Genomic DNA, 17,135 nt, shown 5'->3' with positions numbered 1-17,135 from the left:
AGCTTTACAGATTCAGAAACCTGACCTCCTTAGTTTACCAAAAGCTGATTAAGCTGAAAAAATCTGACTCAAGTTAACCACTCAAAAGACATCAATGTGCAAACAGTTAACTGACTATTATTATAAGAGAAGGAAATTACTACAAGGGATTGAAATTACCTATGCAGCAAAATTTGAATCCACTAACTTTGTGACCACAGCCAAGTCACCAAACTTCTCTGTGCCTATGTGACATCAACTGTAAAATCGGGATAATACCACTTACCTCCCAGGACTGTTTCGATGATTAAATGCTAATATTTATAAAGCACTTTGAACAGTGTCTGACACACAGTAACTACAACGTAAGTATTTGTTAAATAATATTCACTGGTCAGCCTCTCTGGTACCCCCCCCCCCAAAAAAAGTCCACATAAAACATCAAGTTACCATTTAAAAGTTCTTCACTGAGCGTAGACTCAGAACAAAGGAAAATCAATGAGCTCTGCGGACAGTCCTCTAAGAAAACAACTGGAGGAACAGTTTCTCACGCTAGAGCAGAGTTTCTCAACTTCAGCAGTGTCGACATTTTGGGCCAGATGATTGTGTGTGTGTGGTGGGGGGGGGAGTGGGGGTGGGGGTGGGGTGTCCTGTCCTGTGCGTTGGAGCATGTTTAGAAGCATCCCTGACTTCTACACAACTAGAAGTCAATAACAACCCCTCAACCACCACCACCAGTTGGGACAACCAAAACTGTTTCCAGACACAGCCAGATGTCCCCTGGGAGGCAAAACTGTCCCTGGCTGAGAACCACTGCGAAATTGAACAATTTGCTCCTGTCAGCCTTTCAAGAACCTCCCTCTCCACCAGCGTTGGACACAATGAGCACCCCCTGTTCAGCGCGCCTAGGTCCATGCATATTAGTCTTCAGGGTTTTTGCTTATTCTTCAAAGAGGCTACAAGTGGTTAGTTACAGCATCATTTCCATAGACAGGGCTCTCAGTGGATTTTCTAGAGATTACATCCTCCTCTTCTGAATTAGCTAACAGTAGCATCAATCTAGCCCCATAGTCTAAGGAAAAATCAGTTCTTAGGGTAGGAACTTCTGCAGGCAGCTAATTGAACCTATTATAACACACAGTTTTGCTAGTTTAACCTTTTTTGCCCCTCCTAATTTAATTTTCTCTTCACATTTTGGAAGTATTTACCTGTCGATCCCCACATCAGCATTTGACTGAGGCAGGAGAAGAGTCATTTATTTTGGAACTCCAGCACAAATTACAATATAGGATTAAAATAAGGGGGTTGAGGGTGCAAGTATCCACTAACATTTTACTTTCTGAAATAAATTTGCTATATGTAAACTCTGGGCACTGAGCCAGAGCTTTCCACTGCGCTCACACAAGGAAGTTGCTACAAACTTGCCTGAGCACTAGAACAGAACTTCTGATGGCAGCACTCCAGAAAAAGCAGCATAAATGACCAGTGCCAGTAAACTAGCCCCGGTGCAGCTTCTAGCAGACTGCCTTTGGCATAGTTCTTTTCCTGGAATCTACACTGATCAAATCTTCTTAGCTCCCAGATAAAGTCTACAACGGCTTTGGAGTCTGTTGATCTGGAGAGCTGGTTTTCTGTGCATGGCGTGGTAAAAAGTGACAGCTAAAAATGTCTATCAATTATCAATTCTAGACCACTACCCATACCTGTTATAAATACCATCTCTACAACTAGAACTGATCAGCTCCAGCACTCTCAATTACTCAAAAGCCTGTTATATAAGTTGGTTATGAAGGAGCTTTCAAAATTTAGAAACAAATTATTTATAAAGGAACTGACTATTGAAAACTCCTTCCATTCCAGGATTGGATTAAGTGTATATTTTTTCTGTCTACGGAGCGTTGTCAATTCTAATAGGCCTATAACAAAGAAACAAGTAAACAAGCAGTGTTAATGTAACAAATGTCAAAATGAAGAGCTAGTAGTCAAGGGCGAACTCCAAGGTTTACCGACTATAGCTTCCTATTTTAAATGAGTAAATATTGAAACAATAGAAAATGAGGCCAAATAACATAATAAACCTATTAAATGCTAACAAAAACAGCAGTTTTGTGAAAAATAACTATTTTCCAAAACAAAACAAAAAAACTAGTGAGAAGAGTGGCACTGCTTCACATTTTTACAAGTCCTTTTAACGTGCGGCCTGACAGAGGACAGACCCTCCTGCAGTCAATCTACTGCCGTAGCATCACGTGTCACGCAGCCCCAGGAACACTCCACCGCGTTCTTGTTCTCGAGAGACGGTGAGTGAGGAAGGCGCATCACGCTTTCGCCCCGTTCTGGAAATGATCCGGACCCTGCGGATCGTCGGCAAGGACCCCGGCGCCCCCCTCCCGGGGCTGCAGCGCCCTATTAGGAACAGCCGCCCTGCACGTTTAGGGGCGTCGAAACGGGACAGGACCACGAATCCCTCTCTCCTCTAACTAAGCTAACGTGAACACGGCCTCAGTTATTTCCCGAACACTCAACCCCACATGCACCACCGAATGGGGTTAAGAGTGAAAGCACAAGGGTCAGCTGTCTGACCTCCGACACATTTAGCCTCCGGGCGCTTGTAGTTTCCCGTCTGTAAAGTCGAGGTACAAAGTCGCCGCCTCACGAGGTCTCAGGAGAACCAAATGAATGAATTAAGTGCTCAGAACTAGACGTGCACGTAAAAGCCTGAGCGATGCTACCTTTAGCTATAATTAATACCTTCGGCACGTCGTAAAATATTGAACCCGAGACATCTGCTCAGGAAAACAATGCCTGCCCAAACGCATCCGAACGCGCGCAGCCGTCACTCCGCACGGGCCCTTCACGGCTGCGTCTCTGCAGGGCCACTTGATTCAGATCCCGGCTGACAACAGAGCGTGGACTAAGGGAAAGCACTTGGGAAGACTAAGCACGCAGGGCTGGACGGCTTCTGACGCTCGGAGGCGCTCTCTAAGGCACAGCAGAAAGGGCCACCCCACAGTGTCGACGACAAAATCAGAAGCCCTGTCGTCTCACTGCCTGACGCCCGGCCAAGTGACCGGCTCTCCCGAGTTCACCTCGCGGGCCGGCGGGGCGCGCTGGACGCGGGGACCAGGCTCCCAGGCCCGCGCCCCGCCCCGCCGGCCCCCTGAGCGGCCGCACGGCAGAGCCGCGGAGCCTCCGTCCGCTCCTCCCGCGCGCGGCCGCCGCCCTGAAGACCAAGCCGGAGCGCTCGGGCCCCGCACGGCCTCCCGGGCGCCGCTGCCCGCGCCGAGCGCCGCCTCAGGCCGAGGGGCGGGCCGGCCGCCGCGTCCCCGCCCCCGGCGCCGCCGCCCCGCGCCCTCCCGGCGCCCGCCCCGCGCCGCCCTCCTTCCTGTGGGAAGTGCGGCTCGGGTCGCGTCCCCCGCCCGCGGCTCGGCCGGCAGCGGCCTGCGCGGGCCGCCGGCGGGCGCCTACCTCGCCACCAGTACGTCTTGGACAGGTCGTGCCAGGTCTGGTGGCGGGTGTGGTGCGTGCCGCCCGGGCCCAGGTGCGCCGCCTCGATGAGGTCGCGGCGCCGCTCGGGCTGCAGCACCACCTCGAGCTCCGCGAAGGTCCTGCGGTGCCGCCGCCGCCGCTGGTAGTACAGGGTCCCGCCGCGCACCACGTAGCAGGCGGCCGCCTTGCGGATCTTGCGCTTGACATTGCCCTCGGTGCCCGGCGCGTACGGCTCGCGCTCGTTCGTCAGGTAGCGCAGGATGGCCCGGTAGCTCTCTTCGCTTGACATCGCTGGCGGCGGCTCCCTGAGGGCGCCTGTCAGCCGCGGGGGAGGACAGCGCGCCGGGCCCGGGCGGGTGCGACAGCGGCTGCGGCCCGGCCGGGAGGAACGGCTGTGTCTGCTCTGGGTGCTCCCCGACGGCGCCCGCAGCGCGCAGGGAGAACCGACGACTCGGTAACCAGGGGGAACTGCACTTCGGCAGCGCGCGGGCTCCGCTGGCGACTGACAAAATGGCTGCTGCACCACCGGAAGTGACGCGAATCAGGGCAGTGGGTGAGGGGACCGAGCCCTGATTGGAGCGCGCTGGCTCTCCGGCCTGATGAAGCCGGCCGAGTGACGTCAGGACTGCGGGCGGACATTTTGGAAGCGGGTAGGCCCTTCCTGCGAGATCGAAGCGGCTTTGAGCGGACATCTTAAGTCCTGGCAGTTTCCCCTTTTATTTTTCCCTTCTTTCCCACGCTCTCAGCACGTGTAGGAACTGGTAGGCAGTTGTGATCCCCTCGGAGATATCCCAGGTGTAAAGGAGTCTGGTTTTTTCCCGCCTACCTCGGAGACAGCCGACAACGTGAAAGCATCACGTTTTGAGGCTCCTAATAACATATTTTATGGACCCAACAGCAAAGACTGCCCCATTCACATGGAAATATAGCTTCCAGTTAAGCGTTATGAAATCTAAGTTCTTGGGTGATAGTTCTAGTTTCTAAGCTTCAACTGCTGGCTCCAAACTACGCTGGGAATAGTCGAGATTTTTCTGGAATGATCAGTTTATACAGTGACGACTTTCTACATATGAAGGCAATCATGTTGGCAAGGAGTGGCTAGCACTATTTTCTTACAGCTTCATTTGCATATATCTTTGCATAAGCTTAGGGGGAGTTTTTTCCATTTTATACCCAACATAAAGGCCGAGGCGACTTGAACTGCATTTTCCAACGTGCGGTGTGGGTCCTATTTCAGATTTTTAGCTGGTAGGTCGGGGCAGGGGCCCTGGTCACCCCGCCCTGGGTTAAATCTATAGCGCAGACAAGAGCCAAAGGCAACTGGGGTCGGGCCGTCCTCTCCCAGCCCTGCAGTCTGCAGTCGCTGGGTGAGGCTCCTTGACCCCTTGGAGACAGGTGAGGGACAGACAACAGGTGAATGCAGTTGGCTCAAACCCGATGCAACCAAGTCTCCGCGGTACTTGCGGGTGGGGGTGCAGGAATTTCTAGATGGCCTGGATACTTAGGGCAGCATCCGTGAAAGATTCCGACTATACAGTGAGCCCCCAGGCTCAGAGGAAGGACAGAAGTGCCAGGCCTGGGATTTACTTAGGGTCACTCATTCTGCAGTCTGAGACTACAGCTGGGGAAGGGATGAGGAAATAAAGGCAGAGTTGTTTGCACCCCTTGCCCCGGGGGTGGGGCACCCTGAGATGTCCAAATCCACCCTCCAAGGGATATGTCCTGGGCCAGCAGCCCCGCTCTTCCGCTGTGAAAGTGGCTCCCTTTAAAACTGAATTTAATATAAAAGGTAAATAGATTTAAGTAAAATTCTAAGTAAGGAAGTTCTGGCGGTGGTATAGAAGAGCGAAATTAAAGGCAATTACCTTGCACCCAATTCAGTTTCTACTAAAACACAACCCATGAAAGCACTAAGAAGCCCACCAATACTTAACTCGGATTTGCCCCTGTGCCAATAGAGACATGTCTTATAGGTGGCCCAATTGCCTTCCTGAGAAAAGCTAAACTTGCTGTCCTATGATAACAGGTATTCAGTGTTTTCTAGCTGTTTCTGGGCTGCAGGCTACCCAGGACTCAAGGGTAGTCAGAATTGACACTTCCACTTTATTAAGACATTTAGATCAGAAAGTAGTGCTTTAAGGGGACAGCTTCTTCTGTGTGCAAAAATTAGAATCCGTAGCTCTGCCATTTAAGTTGGGTATTATGATTTTTTTAAGCTTTCCCTCTTCACACGTAAATTTTCCCTGTAATTTCATAAAGAAAACACTTACCACAATAAAGTTTTTTTCAAGCAAAATCTATCTATTATCAGTGTATCCTGCATATTTCTTATATTGATTTTACACCTCTTTTTAGTTTCCAAGTGCCCCAAAGGGACTGTTTTATTGATGTTATCTCCACCACTTAGACCAACGCCTGAAAGAATCATTAATCCCATCACCTTGGATAGAATGGAGGGCAGTGATAGCTAATTTCACCATCACCCAGTATTCCTATGTGTGAGCACGTTTCTCAAGAGGATGTGACTTGTTCCTTGTTGCATCCTTGCAGCTTGGCACAGGCATGGTACATAAGATCTACTTTTTTTAGAAGCACAAAGTCTATTCTTAACATAGATTATTACTATTTTCCTTATCACATTTTATATACGTATCTCTCAACATCAGCAGGCCAGTCAATTTTGCAGCTTTAACCATGGCTGTCAAACTCCCAGTTCAACAAACTACTTTGGGAATTTGTAAGTAGACTCAAGAAATTGTGCTCTACATTTAAGCTTATTTTCTGAAGCTGCAAGCAGATTAACACAGCTGCTAGTTTTAAGCACTTTTAACTCAGCTGTCAGCTAATTTATGAATTAAGACACCAGTGAACAAAAGGCAAACTCAATATAAATCTGTGTATCATGGAAAAGGGTAATTTAACAGGAAAATAATTCATTAAAAAGGTTTGCTTTCTGACATAAGTGATAGAAAAAAGTGCATCTTTTATCAGTCAAGCTAGACTAAATAATCTGTGCAACATGCTAGTACTTAAAGCCATGGAACCAAAAAAGTTTTGCAACTCAGCTAAGCAAAGCTGGCATTTAACCATGTACATCTTATTCACGTCATTTTCTTAACGTCTCTCCAACTAAAAAGCTTACATTAAGAGGCATTATTCCTAAGAAAGGAACTTTTGCAAAATGCCTAGCTCTCTTAAATTCTTAACTAGTTCAACTATTACCATGTAGGCCCAACATGCCTCTATTTTGAGAGTAAAAAGCCCATCACAACCTAGTTATAGTTAGATCTTTATTTAGAAATCTGATCTGCCAACTTAGCGTTTTCCACCAACTCGGGGAGCAGAAACTTTCACAGGTTTCACAATCTTTTGCTTAGGTGCTGCCTTTGTGGGAGCCTGTAAAAAGATAACATGTTATGTGGCATTATTCCATGCAACTTTGTTAATCACCCCTCTCATGTCCAGATTCTGTACGTAGCCTAGACCTGCTGTCCTAATTAACTGCATTCCACTCACTTCTTAAGAACCCCCCAAAAGTTAAAAGTCCACCTTTACATGAAATATAAATGAGAAACAAAGATATTGTCACAGATTGGAGAAGTAAGGAGATACAACTAAATGCAACGTGAGATCCTGAACTGTATCCTAAGAACAGAAAAAGGATATTGTTTTTATTAGTCGTATAAGAGCAATATTAATTTTCTGAATTAATATTTTTGAAAATCTTACTATTGTTATCTAAATTGATAACATTGAGAAATGCTGGGTAAACTATGAACTATTATTGAAAAATTTTCTGTAAATCTAGAAAACAAAAGTCACCTTTATTTTCTGTTTTCCCAGTTTCTGTCTAGCACTAACAGACTTATTTGGCTCTGGCACAGCGACCTCTCTGGAGATCTCACTCACTCACCCAGAAACCAGTTATGAACATTATTTCCATTACAGCCTTGCACTAAATTCCTTAAAAACTTGAAACTTTCATTCACTACAAGTGGGATTAAAAATAAATTTTCCCATTGTTTTAAATAAGAAATCCAAGACAATCCCACAATTACCTTAGCTGCAGCCATTGCTGTCTTTTTAGATGCTTGCTTAGCCTTTTTTGCTTCCTTGGCAGCCCTGTGGGGTTAAAAAATAACTTAAAGCACTTTACTCCTTAAGGGTACAGCCTATAAACAAAAGAGCTAGAGTGTCTGGGGAAAGTAGAATTACCATATTCCTTCCCCATCTCCAATAATTTATAGGATAAAGCCAAAGGCTTTCTTAATAAATGTTATTAACCACCAAGTCGGTTTAACATATATTAGAAATTGTATAGTAGATTTAATTGCATACAGAATTTCAACAAATCATTTAGACTATATTATAAACTTATGTATTATTAAACCTAAATATTTACGACTGACAATCCCTACACAGATGCAAGTATCAAAAACAGAAAACGTAACAATCAGATTGGATTCCTGTGCTTGTAAACCCAAACATAACCTAAAATCCATCCCAACAGCTGAAATGCTCATAATGAAGGCTTCCTCACCTGATAGCTTGTTCTCGCTGAGCCTTCCTAACTTCAGGTTTCTGATTCCTCTTGGCCATTATATCAGCAAGAGATGCACCAGTGATGGCCCTCTGGAATTTGACTGCACGGCGGGTTCTTTTCTTCTGAATTTCTTCCTACAAAACAAATAGATGGGGAGCACACTTATAAACCTTGCTTCATGAATTTGGGGGAGACATTAAGTCTTTAAGGCAGGGGAAATGAAGTCTTTTAAGATTTGTATTTGTCTTACTCTCTTGGGCTGTGATAACAAAATACCAGAGTAGCTGATAATCAACAGAAGTTATTTCTCAGTTCTGGAGGCTGGAAGTCACAGTACCAGCATGCTCAGGTGAGAACCCTTTTCCCATCGTAGCCAAATCATCACATGTCAAAAGGGTGCAAGAGAGCTCCATCTCTGGCCTTTTTTACTAGGGCATTAATCCCATTCACGAGGGCTCTGCCCTACGACTGCCATCACCTCCCAAAGGTCCCACACCTCCTAACACCACCACCTTGGGGGTAAGGTTTCAACATTGATTTTGGGGGGACACATTCAGACCATAACAATATTCAACCAAAATAATTCATGCAATTATTTGAAATGAAATAAATTATAAAAATATATCTATATATAAAATGCCACAAATGCTGCAGGTAAGTGTCCTAATTATGGAGTGGTTAAACCATATTACAAATCCTGGCGTTTTTTTGCTAAGGGAAGATTCACCCTGAGCTAACATCCATGCCAATCTTGCTAGCACAGCATGGCCGCTAATAGAGTGGCATAGGTGTGCACCCAGGAACCAAACTCGGGCCGCCAAAGCAGACTGCACTGAACTTAACCACTAGGCCACCAGGGCTGGCCCCTGGCCGTTTTTCATACTATAAAAACAAAAAGTTTAACTAAGGAAACTGTATAGTATTTTAAAAGTGATTTTAGTAAGACCGTTTACATTCAAAGAATTTACTTTTGGGAAAAAATTATCAAACATCAATCCACCTATTTTGTTTTCACAAAGTACTGTCACTGGGAGAATTAGTCAAGTTAGAAAATGATTTACAGGACTGACCCCGTGGCCGAGTGGTTAAGTTCGCCTGCTCCACTTCGGCGGCCCAGGGTTTCACTGGTTGGATCCTGGGTGCAGACACGGCATGGATCAAGCCATGCTGAGGCGCCATCCCACACAGCACAACCAGGGGCACTCACAGCTAGAATATACAACTATGTATTGGGGGGCTTTGGGGAGAAGAAGAAGAAGATTGGCAACAGATGTTAGCTCAGGTGCCAATCTTTACCAAAAAAAGACGTATGACAGGTTAGAGAATGTCCAGGAATCAAGACCAACAACTTAAACATTTGTTGTACATTCTATATTGGAAACCTAGACCACAGTGCTTCATGATAAATGAGATCCTGCAGTGCACCTCGAAGTCCAAGAAAAATAAAAATATACTTGAAGAACTGTTTCATCAAGGCAGTGATGTGCCAAATATCTTAAATTTTTAAAAACAATATATATAGAAAACAGGTCACATTTGTGGTTAACTAAAGCGCTGGTTTTACACTTTTTACCAAGATGAAATCTTACTGTAGAAAATGCCAATATTTACCTGTTTATATTTCTCATCTCAAATCCATTTAAAAAATACTTTTCTTATGGGGTAAAGAACACGCAACACGAAGTTGACCATTTTAAAGCATCTTTAAGTGTATAATTCAGTGGCATTAACTACATTCACAATGTTGTGCAACCACCACCACCACCACCGTCCATCTCCAGAACTTTTTCATCATCCCAAACGCACTCTCTGTACCTATTAAATATTAGCTCCCCATTCCACCCTCCCCCAGCCCCTGGTAACCTCTACTTTGTCTTTATGAATTTGCCTACTCTAGGTACCTCATAGAAATGGAATCATACAATATTTGTCCTTTTCTGTCTAGCTTATTTCACTTAGCATGACATCTTCAAGGTTCATCCATGCTAGCTGGTTGTCAGCTTTTTAAAGCCGGATGATATTCCACTGTATGTATATACCACATTTTGTTATCCATCCACTGATGGGACATTAGGATTGTTCCCACCTCTTGGCTATTGTGAGTAACAGTACTATGAACATCAGTGTACAACTTATCTGTGTGAGTCCCTGCTCATAATTCTCTTGGATCCATACCTAGAAGTGGAATTGCTAGATCATACGATGATTATTCTACTTAACTTTTTGAGACACCAAACCGTTTTCCACTGCGCCTGCCCCATCTTACATGCAGCAACGCACACAGGTTCCAATTTCTCCACATCCTCACCAATACCTATAGTCCCCCTCCCTTTGATAACGGCCACCCTAATGGGTATGTCAAATCCACTTTTAAATTACATTAAAAATAAACTTCTCCCTCCTCTAAACATGGACAATACTTAGTAACGTCTTTCACCCAGGAGATGCTCCATAAATATTCCAAGCTTCCCGAACAGTAATCCTACTGCCACGGCACTCAAACCTTTCCTCAAAAATCTCCTTCACCAAAAGAGCACTTCAAAAAACACACGCAGTCCTCCTGACAGCAAGCTAGGACGCTGGCAGTCTCCACTGATAGCTACGTTAGGACTACTCCTATAACATTATGATCAAAACCGTAAAAACTAGTTTCCACCCGCTGTAACGCCTTAAACACCTCCCCGCTGCCCGAGAACCCGAGCGCGCTTAACGTCATGTGTGACTCGGGCAAGGGCACGCTTTCCAGTGTCGACTGCGCATTTCCTAAGCCGTCTAAGGAAACCGCCTCTATCAATCATGTCCCTGCCCTGCTCGATCGATGCCTTACGTCTAACAGCACTTCCACATCCCGTCTCATTTAATCACAACCTTACAGACCAGCAACTGACGCTCCCAAGTCCAACAACTTGAGAGGCAGCCCCTCAACACCAGAGCGCGGGTCACTCACCGACTGTCCCTTTTTGTGCTTCCTTCTGTAGAGAACAGTCCAGTTGATCTGCCGGGGATTCCTCTTGGAAAGGAACGCCGACTCGCATTTTGCGTTAAGAAACTGGAAAACCTGTCGTGGCAAGTTCAAAGCAGTTACTCACGATACAAAGCACAAGAGGCTGAACTTGAAGCCCTGAGCGAATCTATATCCTAGTTCTCTCCTCTCCTTTCACGAAACTGAGGCCACAGACACCAAAGGTCTGCGTGACCACCTGGCAGGTAAGGGGGCGGCGCCGCGAAGGCCCCTGCGCCTGGTCCTGCCTCCGCTCGAGATCGGGCAGGCGGACGGAAGCTCGGACCGCGGGGGGGTCCTGGGAGGCGTCTCGCTCCCGTCCCTCCCGGGATTCCCAAAGGCCCTGGGCCCATACAACAGCCGGCCACCTCGGGGGCCCCCTCCCGTACCCCGGGACATCACAGTCACGCTCATTTCCGACCTGACTCACACGTCAAGGCTCGAGAACGGTTCGCCTAAAGGCTGCCGATCCTCACAAGCACTGCACGCAGGGCCCCGAGGCAGGCCTCTCGGGGATAAGGCCCACGCGGCAAACGAACCCGCCTAGACGAAGCGGACCGCTCCTCCCCGTCAGCAGCACGAGCTGCGTGCAGCCGACGCGGCCTCTCACCTTCCCGTCGGTCCTGGCGTAGCGCCTCCCGTGTCCCGGGTAGATCTTGTAGCCGCTGAAGCTGCACAACTCGACCCTGTAACGAAAAGCGAAAGCCCATTAGGGAGGGTGTCCACGGCAAGGAGACGCCATGCCCGGGACGCCCGAAAGGCGCTGCGCCCGAAGATGGAGGCGGATGGGATCCAGGGCTCCGGCTTACTTCATGGCTGCGGCCGCCGAGGAAGAGGAAAGATGGCGAAGAGAAGGAGAGGATCATGGGAAGGCGCCTTATAGGGTCGGGGCACTCTCCTCCCCCAACGCCCTTCGCTGACCCCGGCGCTCGGCGATGGCGTCACTCTCTCCCGCGACTGATCTAGGCTTTCGCCGCGGCCGTCGTTCTCGGGGGGAACTCGCGGGGAGAGGCGGAGGCTCCGGGGCGAGAGGGCGGTGGCGGTCACACAGGCGGCGGCTGCCGGTGTCGCAGTCCTGCTCTCTCCTGCGGCGGCACGTCCTACAGCCGCGGTCCCGCTGCAGGGGTCGTGAACCCTCCCTCTTGTAGGTTAGTGACCCACAGACCAGTCCCCGTAGGTGGAACTTTAAGTCACATTTTGCCTTCGGTGTTGGCCCATTATCTCTACCTACAGAGCTAAATTTTAATAGTTTCACCATTTTCAGAAAAGTAATGACATCTGAACTGTCTCCCAGGCCGTGCGAATCGAATTGTGCGTGATGGCGCTTTGTATTAATAATAATTAACATTGATTGGGTGCTGTGTTTGTGCCAAAGCATTTACCGCATTAGTTCTTTCAGTTTACAAAACCCCTATTAAGTAACCGGTGGGGGAAGAGCAGGGGGCAGGGCTGCCGCCTGTCGCAGCCCGGGGCCGGCGGGTGCGCCGAGAGGGGCGAAGCCCCCGCCTGGAGGCCTGGAAAAAGGAGCGTCTCCGGAGCCGTTCTGTGCTGCTAGATACTTCGGCATATGATGGGGAGTGGCAGGAGCTAGTCCTTGATTGTGTGGGAGGCTGGAGTACTGGACTAGGAAACGGAACTGTAAGGATTGATTTATGCCATCCATATAAGCAGTGCGCCCTAAAAAGGTTCTGCACTAGGTTGTTGAAGAGACCTGGGAAACCCAACGAGGGGGCTGACTAAAGTCAGGAAGGCTGTACCGTTATGCTGGAACCCGTCTCAAGAATGCGTTAACAGCGATCTGCAGGGAAGTGAAAAGGAAAGCAAAGAGTTGGAATTTGACAGCTTGGCCAATTCTCTGCTGACAATACCTAGTGCACTGGAACACACTGTCTAAATAGGCCACGGGCAGGTGGATGCCTCAGGCTTCTGTGCCTTGATGAACTTATCAACTCCGACATTCGTCCAACTCTCTTTGTTTTAAATCACTGCTGATTGAACATGTTTGATCATTAAACAAAAAAACCTTTCTGGAATAATCCTGGCTTCTACAAGCTCAGAGGCACAGCTGGATGTGAGTAGAGGGTGGAGCCAAGATTCACCTGCAGGAATTTAGTGCTGCTTGCTCCACAGAACCCCAGAGTTTATAGTCCCTTCCCAAGGGTTTTAGAAAGATTTTTTTCTATTGGTTTTCAAAATTATGTTTGGCCTAACTAGCTCTGTGGAGGGAAAGCGGGAAAGTGGGTTTCAGGGATATCAGCTCTTTTCCTCTTTCCCAGAGGGCATTCTGAGCTGGCATTTCAGGGTTATTTGTAACACACTATATGTGTCACACCTTAAATTATGCTCAACCAGTTTTAGAATAAGAAGAAATTATACAGAAACCCCCAAAAGCATCTTATATAGTGTCATAAAGCACAGTTTCCAACACCATCCCATAAATTTTTGCTGACTTTATCATTACGTTCTCTTTTATAGGCACAAAGCTCAGCTGCATTCCATTTTCTTTTATTTATTTGTGGAGCAATACGGAACCAAAGTTGGTGCTCTTCTCAGCCTCTGTATACCTCCTGAGAACAGAACATTCTTCACCTTTTATACATACTCACCTGCTGTATTAGTTTCCTGTGGGTTGTTGTGACAAATTATTGCATTTCCATTAAAACATTGGACATGTATTCCCTTTCAGTTCTGGAGGCCAGAAGTCTGAAATCATAATCACTTGGCTGAAAGCAAGGTATCGGTACTCCCTCCAGAGGTCTGGGGCAGGACATGTTCCCTCCTTTTCCAGTTCCCATCCAGATAAGCCCTCTTGAATTCCTAACGCATAGAAACTGTGAGAGCATAAATGTTTGCTGTTTTAAACTACTATGTTTTGGCAATACTTTGTTAACTTAGCAATAGATAATAAGGAGGTGAGGAAATTGCAAAGATGGGGACTTAGTGAATAGTGGTATCATTTGTGAAAAGAGGACGGATAAGAGGAAGGAGCTTTTTTGTGGGGGAAAGGGTCAGTTTTGGGAAGACTGAGTTCAAGATACCCATAGGACATTGAGGTGGAGCTGTGGAGTGGGAAGTTAAACAAGTTCAAAGGAGCGTTTGGAATGGGATGTATTTTAGCAGTGATGGACCTATAGGTGATGGTAGAATGTTTGGGGTGACGTCGCCTAGTGTCACAGCTTGGCTTCTCTAGAAGTACTTACTGAGACTGAATTTAGGGTGCAAGATATTTATTAGGGATCAAGTCCTGTGAAAGGAAGAGTGAGAAAGCAGTATTAGGCAGAAGAAGTTAAATCCATCACTGGCCCAACTAAACCTGTCAACCCTGCAGGAGCTGTGGAACAATTATTGTCTGTCAGAGTATCCTGTGTTGGGCCAAATGATCACTCCTCTTTATACTCCCACTTTGCTTAGTCACCAGATATGGGTTGCTCTAGAGAGGTCACGACCTAAGTGGGATGGTTCTCAGTAGCTGAGCCAGACCCTGCTGACAGCTGGAGGATGCTGCTGACCACAATGCCCATTGTTGGGCAGCATCCCTTGCTTGAAGAGGGATCTAGCTAGTGCATCTCTGTGTTTACCACCCCTAGAAAGAGTAACTAGAGTGAGCCAGCCAAAAAGAATCAGGCAAGAACAATATTTAAGGGATAGGGGAATGGAAGAAAAGAGAATTGACTAAAAGGCTGAGCAGATGAGGTCAAATGAAACAGACATCCATGGTGGTGATTTCATGGAAATTATGGAAGAGTTTTTGTCAGTGCTAATATCCACATACAGTTCAAGTAAGACGACGACAAGACTGTGTAAACAGGAATGCCTTTGGAATGACATAAGCACCATTCTTAGTGTTTTCTTCCAACAGCATTTCCAGTTCAGGTGTGGGAGGGAGCCTGCCTTTTTAGAATCGACCACTATGGTTTTCAGCAGGCTGGTCAATCCCAAGACTCTCAGACATTCACTTCAGGGAGGGATTTGAAAGAAATGCCTAGTAACTAGATTAGAATATAACTAGATACAAAAATTATTCATCATTAATAATTATGAGGCTTTCTTTAAAATTGTGAAGCAGTATTAAAATTAAAAATTAAGGTTTTCTTAAAATTAAAAGTTATAAAGCATTCTTTTAAAAAAAATCTAATGAAGGCTTCATGTGTAACTACCAATTGTATGAATTATAGGGGACAGAGAAACATATGAAATGACTCCACAGGGATGCTGTTGGCATCTATAGGATGGCTTAATTTCTTCAACAACATGTAAATTGAAAGGAGAGAGATTAGAATTTATGGACAGGACCAGCGACTTAAATAATTTGCAGGGCCCAGTGTCAAAGGAAGATGTGGGGTCCCCTTTTCAAAGAGCAGGAAGAAGATGCCCTGAAAGGTACTAAAATATTGATGGGGTCAGCCCGGTGGCGCAGCGGTTAAGTGCACATGTTCTGCTTCTCGTCGGCCTGCGGTTCACTGGTTCGGATCCCGGATGCAGACACAGCACCGATTGGCAACCCATGCGGTGGTAGGCGTCCCATATATAGAGGAAGATGGGCACAGATGTTAGCTCAAGGCCAGGCTTCCTCAGCAAAAAAGAGGAGGACTGGCAGTAGTTAGCTCAGGGCTAATCTTCCTCAAAAAAAAAAAAAGTACTAAAATGTTGAGTTATTTCCTTTCTTCTGCAATCTATATCTTGACCTTTCATGGTGTTTTCTTCAATTGCTTAATGTCATGCTCCGTTGGGCAAGGATATTCGCTGGGGGCTGATGCAGCCCCTCACAGGTACCCAGGGGCCCACCCTGTGACTCAACCGTGTGCTTGAACATGCCAGGCCCAACATCAACATGCTCTCCCTCCGAGGGGCAGGAAAGTCAAGTCAGCCATCTCCGTCCACTATCCTCCTGGCCCAACCAAGAGTGACTGGTCAGTCTCCTGGGATATGTTACCTATCTGGATCCTGGATGGAGGTGGGCCGACAAGATGCTTGCGGAATGCACGATGGTGCGGCCAGCTTTGGAAAGAGGGTAGGGAGACGGGGAGGCCTGAGTCATGGGACTGTAGAAACAGCGGCCCTCTAGACCCTGTCGCTAGAAAATGAGGAGGCAGTAGGAAGTGGGCCCCACAGAGAGCTGAGATGCCAACCCTCAGGCACAGCTCTGTTGCCCCATTGTACTTCACTTAAAAACAACTTCAAAGATACAGTTATTAAGACTTTCAAGATAGCGACTGCAGAGCGTTACCCCCCAAGTATGGGTGCTCCTGAGCAAGGGGCCCTGTTTGACTGCACTGGTTGCACACCTTGAAGCTGGCTCTGCCTATAGATTAAAAGAAATTTAAGAGCCTCCTCCACCAATTGCAACATATGGGTCTTATTTGCCTGATTCGAACAAACAAGTTGGACAAGACATAGGGGTAATTTGAATACTGATTGGATTTTTGATGATATTAAAATGTATTATTAATCTGTTAGGTGTTATAATTGTACTATGATTATGTTTAATCAAAAAAAGAGTTCTAAAATTTCAAGATACATACTAAATATTTACAGTTGAAATAGCATGATGGCTTGGATTTGCCTTAAAGTAATCTGAGGGAGGGGCTAGTGAATAAGACATGGATGAAAAAATGATCGACCAGGAGTGGATAATAGTTGAAGGTGGGTGTTGGATGGGAGAGTTAATCAAAATAGTCTCTATAGTGTTATGTACTCTTTTAACTACTTTTCTGTGACAAAAAGTTTCAAACAGTTATAATGTGCTTTGGGATTGAAAGGTTTAAGTGCCACAATTCACTCCTGAAAAACAGGAATAGTAAGCACCACCTGTATTATTTTGTAATTAAAAAAATTATTAAAGCAAAAAAAACTTTATACAAGAATATATATATAGCAGGTTTATTTAAAGTAAATAGAGGAAACAGTCTAGGTGCCCCATCAAAAGGTGACTGTGTCAGCAAACTGTGACATAAGCACTGGATTACTCAGAAGGAAAATGGAGTGAACCGTTGGTTTACACATCAGCATGAGTCGCCAAACACCGTGATAAGGGAATGAAGCCTTACGGAAGAAAGTACATGCTGTGGGATTCTGTGCATGTCAAGTTCTACACCATGCAAAACTAACTACGGTGGAAAAAAA

The 17,135-nt window shown here is 46.4% G+C and overlaps 2 protein-coding genes and 1 long non-coding RNA gene across 7 annotated transcripts in view; 1 reads left to right on the top strand and 2 right to left on the bottom strand.

Annotated features, from left to right (window-relative positions):
- ZBTB11 (zinc finger and BTB domain containing 11) overlaps positions 1-5,761 on the bottom strand; it is a 28,839-nt gene extending 23,078 nt beyond the window's left edge. The window contains exons 1-2 of one of the 5 annotated variants that reach the window (XM_070581992.1): positions 3,154-3,275; positions 2,731-3,089 (exon numbers count right to left, since the gene is read on the bottom strand). Coding sequence is in view for 1 of the 5 variants with exons in the window: in XM_070581990.1 (XP_070438091.1) it covers positions 3,448-3,757 (310 nt within the window). In the remaining 4 variants the exon portion in view is untranslated. Of the gene's footprint in view, positions 1-429; positions 2,411-2,562; positions 3,281-3,447 lie in introns of those variants that run through there. The other 4 variants (XM_070581990.1, XM_070581993.1, XM_070581991.1 and 1 more) reach the window with 4 other exon arrangements.
- A 983-nt stretch (positions 5,762-6,744) lies between these two features.
- Positions 6,745-12,114, bottom strand: RPL24 (ribosomal protein L24). The gene is made up of 6 exons (XM_008540713.2): positions 11,822-12,114; positions 11,623-11,698; positions 10,959-11,069; positions 8,009-8,145; positions 7,527-7,590; positions 6,745-6,864 (listed from the first exon to the last, which is right to left on the bottom strand). Exons 1-6 carry the CDS (start codon positions 11,824-11,826, stop codon positions 6,784-6,786), a joined length of 474 nt encoding a protein of 157 aa, XP_008538935.1. The 5' UTR covers positions 11,827-12,114; the 3' UTR covers positions 6,745-6,783.
- LOC139076921 (uncharacterized) lies at positions 11,997-15,189 on the top strand. The gene is made up of 3 exons (XR_011528975.1): positions 11,997-12,160; positions 12,710-13,083; positions 13,488-15,189. It is a non-coding gene; the product is annotated as an uncharacterized lncRNA (long non-coding RNA).
- Positions 15,190-17,135: the final 1,946 nt, after the last annotated feature.

This window comes from Equus przewalskii, chromosome 18 (assembly GCF_037783145.1).
Source record: "Equus przewalskii isolate Varuska chromosome 18, EquPr2, whole genome shotgun sequence".
In the NCBI taxonomy this organism is placed as follows: Eukaryota; Metazoa; Chordata; class Mammalia; order Perissodactyla; family Equidae; genus Equus; species Equus przewalskii.
Note: the sequence above shows the minus strand (reverse complement) of the source record. Positions and strands in the feature narration are given on the sequence as shown.